This window comes from Podarcis pityusensis (genome assembly GCF_964106645.2).
Source record: "Podarcis pityusensis genome assembly, chromosome: 4".
Lineage (NCBI taxonomy): Eukaryota > Metazoa > Chordata > Lepidosauria > Squamata > Lacertidae > Podarcis > Podarcis pityusensis.
The window spans coordinates 21541071-21547070 of NC_138027.1; the positions used below are offsets into that span (position 1 = coordinate 21541071).

General features: G+C 51.4%; 1 protein-coding gene across 1 annotated transcript in view; it reads right to left on the bottom strand.

Annotated features, from left to right (window-relative positions):
* Positions 1-3432, bottom strand: part of GUCY1A2 (guanylate cyclase 1 soluble subunit alpha 2) — a 146737-nt gene extending 143305 nt beyond the window's left edge. The window contains exon 1 of the mRNA XM_081002045.1: positions 2575-3432. Coding sequence (XP_080858171.1) covers positions 2575-2880 — 306 coding nt within the window. The 5' untranslated portion in view covers positions 2881-3432. The remainder of the gene's footprint in view (positions 1-2574) is intronic.
* Between the last annotated feature and the right edge of the window lie 2568 nt (positions 3433-6000).

The window sequence follows — 6000 nt, forward strand, 5'->3', positions numbered from 1 at the left end:
CTTTGAAACTCAGCACATGGGTCCACCTGACATGCACAGAAGTAACTAGGAGCAACAGCTAATAACAGTAGGAAACTTCGGAGGCTTTTCCTCTAAAGGGGCCCAAAATTGTAGGAGCTGAAGTCAAACAGCAAAGCAATCATCACCGGCAGAAATAAGAGCAGCTTCTCCGCACAGATGAGAATCTTCACAAGCAGCCAGTGCAGATCACTGGAGTGCAAGAGGCTAAGCCGGTGCATTGAGAGCCTGGCTACACCTTACACATTAATCCATGTAACCAAACGACAGCTGCCCATTTCTTTTTAAAGGAAATGACACTTTGGGAATCCAGTGGGATTCAAGCTGCAAAAGCAGCCTCATTTGAGGAAGGGGGTGTTTCGATCGGAGAAGCGACAGGCACACACATTCCTTTCCTTTGCTCCAAATTGCCCAAAATGACTTTTCCTGGGGGGTGGACCATCAAAATCCTCATGCTCAGGTCCTGCTTGCCAGTTTTCCCACAGGCATCTGGGAGGCCACTGTGAGAACAGGATGCTGGAGTAGAATGCTGATCCAGCAGGCTCCTTCTTAGGTTCTTAATTCGGGTATTTGCGTTTGCATGTTACATATACATCTAAAACACCCACACAGGAAGCATACTGAGTCAGACCAATGGTCCACCCAGCTCAATAATGTCTACTCTGATTGACAGTAGCTCTCCAAGTCTTCAGACAGGTGATATTCCCAGCTCTACCTGGGGATTCCAGGGATTGAACCTGGGAGATCCTGCATGCGAGGAAAAGCTCTTAAAGCTGAGTTATGTGGCCCTTCCCTAAGTCATCACCAGCATTTAGGAGAGTAACAGAGGAACCCAGAGCTGGGAAAGCGGGGAAATGTTGGGTTTAGGAGAAACTCTGACCATAGGATCTGGAAATAAAGGGACAGTGATTTGATGATGGAAGCAAGGAGAATATCTAAGGATAACCAGAAACTGAAATACAGTAGTGACAGAAAAGGTGTCACAGAGGAAGCGTCCAACAGTTATTGCGATACGGACTATGTAAGAAGTGTAAAGAAGATCAACAGGGAGCTTGGCAAGTGACGGATGAGTAAGGGAGAATTCAGAAGAATTATATCTTACCTCCAAATCTCTTCTTTTGAATCATCCCGTAGAGCCTGGGACACGTTAAAAGGAAATACAGAAGGAGGGGGATGCAAAGCATTATTGGTGGCAGAGACTGCAGGTGAAACATTGCCCAGGTGAAACTTTGCGGATTAAAAAAAAGGAACAATTTAAAGCGTGCAGATGCTTGGGCGATAAGACATGTTTGCATCCAAACCACTACATATGGATTCAGGTACCATAAGAAGCAAGGAAGGTGAGGCAACTGACAAAGGCGGCAAGGCACTTGACCCAAACGCTCGTTGGAAAGCTCTTATGGCTTGCACACAAGAGAACGTAAAAAGAACCACAGTGGCCAGCCAGGAGCCCAGAGGGAGATAGGAAGCTGCCTTATGTACCAAGTCAGACCCTCACTCCATCTAGCTCAATATTGCCTACACTGACCAGGGTTTCAAGTAGGAATCTCTCCCACAAGATGCCAGGGATTGTACCTAGGAAACGTCTGCATGCAAGATGGATGCTGTACCATTGATCTAAGGTCCTTCCCCTAAGGCCATGAAGACAATAGAGCTCTTTGGCCAATGCCCCTTCATAGCTACCGGCATTTATCCAAGGAACCTAGATGTACCAGATGCATGGCTGGGCATCACTCATCCCTTTCAACGGGACTGATGGGAGAACTTCGGATGGACTGTGTACCACGCTAAGAACAGAGGAGAGAAGACACCACAGGACGGGGAGCTATCGGAATTTTCTGCCTTAGGCACCTAAATATCATGGGCTGATTCTGTGCATAACGATAACTCCGCTTGCAGTCCGATTCTCCGTTATGGTGGCTTAGGAAACGCTAAACGCAGCGGATTTCCCACGCTTTCAGCACAAGCTGCAGCGAGAGAAGCCAGAAGAGGAGTCCCAGATCCTGGCTGAGGATCTCGAACCAGGATAGCGGAACCAGACAACGACACTCGATTTATGTAGGTGAAGCAAGGAGGAGAGGCGCCGGCTGTGGGATGTTACCAGGATGAGACAGGACGGCGCGGAGCAGAAACCGGACCGGGAAGGGGAAGGGTGGCTATACAGCAAAGTTACGCCGAGGCGGGGACCGGGAGCAGAGGGAGACACTCCGCAGCAGACGGCACCGCGCTTTCAAACCCCGGATCAGCGGTTGTGCGCGCGGTTTTCCGCAGCAAACGCGTAAGGCGGGACCCGAATGCAGGCGAGAGACGGAGGGCCGCTCCGCGCGTTCCGAAAACCTCTCTCCCCGGCAAGCAGAACAGAACGCGCAACCCGCGTGCAGAGCGTCGCGTGTGATGGCGGCGACACGCGCGTCTGGTGTCGCCCGGAGGTTTTGCTGGATTTCGACCCCTTCCCTTTCTGCGGCCGCCTTTGCCTGCGCAACCCTTCCCTTCCCTGCGTCGCATGCATCGAGACCGCCCCTGCACCTGATGGCGGCCCGGACGCGGCGCAATTACCGTGGGAGCGGTGAGGCGGCTGATGCTCTCGCCCAGCGAGTCCAGGTTGACCCTCCTCCGGCGAGGAGCCCTCCGGGAGCCCGAGGGGGCTGCCGAGACCGCGGCTGGCCCCGCCGCCGCCGCTGCCTCTAACGGGGGGGCTGTGGCGGCGACGGGGGTGGTGGCCCCGGACTGCGAAGGGGGGCTCCGGCTGCCGTTCCACAGCAGCCTGGCCACGGGACATTCGCCTTCCTCCTCCGGGCTGGTCTCCAGGTAGTCCGAGCCGAGCGAGCTGAAGGATTCCGACGAGATCTTGCGCCGGGACATGCTGCGTGGCGTCTGCTCCTGCCGCTTGGCCAGGGGGGCATCAGATGGCGAGCAGCTCCGGCGAGGCGCGGTGGCAGCGGCGGCCAGGGAGTCCCGCAGGGATGGCGATCGCGCGGGTGGTCATTGCTCGGGAGGGCGCCGAGATCCCTCTCTCGCTGCCCCTGCCTGCCTTCCTCGCTCGCGTCCACATGCGCTGCCTTGCTTGCAGCCGGGAGGATTTAAAGGAGACGCCTCCGTCCGCCGCCCACCTCCTCCTCCTGCGTGGATCTGCCAACCGCCCCCCACTCGCCCGCCCGCCTGCCCGCCCCTCTCCTCTCGCCGCGCCGCCGCCGCCGCTGCCTTCCTCGCTCGCTCCTCCTCCTCTCGCCTCCGCCGGCGTCACGTGCGCGCAACGCGGAAGGCGCGCCTCGCCCATCGCCAGATTTAAACGAGGACGCGGGGGAAAGCATGCCATGGCAGGACCCGGGCAATCTCAGTTAAGTATTGCTTCCCATCTGATGCTCGGATCTCCACATTTCCACATCTCTTTGGGTTTTTTATTTTTTGGAAAAAGCAAGAACCCAGCCCCAAAGCAAAGGGGAGCGGGTGGGATACCAAGTCCCTCTAGTTTCAAGATTGTCCGCGCTGGCTGGTAGCAGCTCTCCAAAGCAGCCCGGGGTTTACGCACGAGGCAATCGAGCAGGACCGGCCCAAGAGGTTTTCGCACGTGAGAGGAAAAGAGAAATTGGTGGCGCCGCCCCTTGCCTGGGAAGAAAGGGCGACTGAAGATCTCCATCAGGAATGAGAGGGGAATAAGGATCTACATTATGGGGAATACGTGTGGGAGGCAAGGGTGCCAATTTGAGTAATGGTAATAATAATAATAAAAATAAAAATAAAAATAAAAATAATAATAATAATAATAATAATAATTTATTTATTCCCTGCCTATCTGGCTAGGCTTCCCCAGCCGCTCTGGGTGGCTTCCAATCAAATATTAAAATACAGTAATACATCAAACATTAAAAGCTTCCCTAAACAGGGCTGCCTTCAGATGTCATGGGGCGTAATCTGAACATTCCATTTCACATCTAAAATCTCAAACTGAAGTCCAGACCGTTTGCCCATCTAGCCCGGTATTGTCTAGTCTGACTGGCAGCAGCCCTCCTGCCTGCTACCTAAGCTTTCATCTCTAGAGATTTCAGGTGTTGGAGATCACATCTTACACATGCAAAGCAGATGTGTCTTCACCCTCATTGTTCAGCCCAGACACTGAGGTCCAGCGCTGAGGGCCTTCTGGCGGTTCCCTCCCTGCCAAAAGTGAGGTTACAGGGAACCAGGCAGAGGGCCTTCTCGGTAGTGGCGCCCACCCTATGGAATGCCCTCCCATCAGATGTCAAGGAAATAAACAACTATCTGGCTTTTGGAAGACATCTGAAGGCAGCCCTGTTTTGGGAAGTTTTTAATGTTTGATGGTTTATTGTGCTTTTAATTCTGTTGGGAGCAGCCCAGAGTGGCTGGGGAAACCCAGCCAGATGGGCGAGATATAAATATTATTATTATTATTATTCAGCATCTCTGAAATATATTATCTCCCACTGTGGGTTAAACCACAGAGCCTAGGGCTTGCCCATCAGAAGGTCGGTGGTTCAAATCCCTGTGATGGGGTGAGCTCCCATTGCTCGGTCCCTGCTCCTGCCAACCTAGCAGTTTGAAAGCACGTCAAAGTGCAAGTAGATAAATAGGTACCGCTCCAGCGGAAAGGTAAACGGCGTTTCCGTGTGCTGCTCTGGTTTGCCAGAAGCTGTTTCGTCATGCTGGCCACATGACCCGGAAACTGTACACCAGTTCCCTCGGCCAATAAAGCGAGATGAGCGCCACAACCCCAGAGTCGTCTGTGACTGGACCTAATGGTCAAGGGCCCCTTTTCCTTTACCTAATGTGCCATGTCACATCCGGCAATCTTGATGTTCAAGTGGCATGAATGGGCTTGTCACACCACCACAGAGAACTTTCACATCACTTCAGACACAGGGCTTTACAATGGATGCAGCCAAGGTTCTCGCATTCAGCTGCCACCAGTCAAATGATATCCCTTGGTGACTGGGAGATGGATATGGGAATTGACTTCACTGTGTTTGTTGTGAGTCAAAGTGATATTTAAAAAGCCATGTGTGGTTGTTCATCTATGACATGATGCAAGTCATCACTTAATGCTGCAGTAATTGAATAAGGAATGTACATGTGTGAATTGGCCCCTAACCCCAACCTAATCTATCTACATTGGGGTAGCTCACCCTTTCTCTCTTATTTTGGGCTGCATTAATCTTTGACCAACATTCCAGGGGTGGGGGGCATATACCAGCAGTGAGTGTAGCTGCTCCATACTATCTCACAGATGCCCTCATGTGACATACACAAGCATTCAACACTTCTCTGCTGATCTGTGTAGATTATGATGGCAATGATGAACTGTTGAACTTATTGGTAGTTCGCTACACAAAAAGGACCCCAAGTAAGTTACAAAAATGTTTAAGAGAATAAAGCATGAATAAAGAATAATAATAATAATAATAATAGCATAATAATAACAGTTTGTGGAAAAAAATCCACAGGCAACAGACAACCAAAGGGAGCAAATATTTTGGCAGCAACAAACAATAAAAGCCAATGACTCATAGTCCTTCAAACACCAAAAGGAAAAAGGAAAATTGGTGGTGAATGATGTTTGTGATGGCGCCTGGTGGACCTTAGCGGGGAGAGCAGTCCACGGATGAGGGACCACCATTGCAAAAGGCCCTCAGGTCAGTTGAAGTTGGGACTTACGAGCCAACACTGAAGCTACCAGAAAAATTGCGGGGGGGGGGGGGAATGGGGTCAACCACCGATTGTCTACCTGGTTGGCATGGGCTCTATGTGTTGGTGTTGCTAACATGTTCTGAGTAGACAAATCCACACTGATAAGTGGATCTGAGTTCCCTTGCAGTCAATGCACAAGTACAAAAAGCAGAAACACTAAGCAGTGGCATATTCTGTTAAGTTGTGGGTGAACATATCAGACGACACAGCGATTCTTCAAACAGCTCTTGTTTATTCACAGGTCAGAACAGAACAGAACTGAAGGGTTCAGCCAGCCTGCTT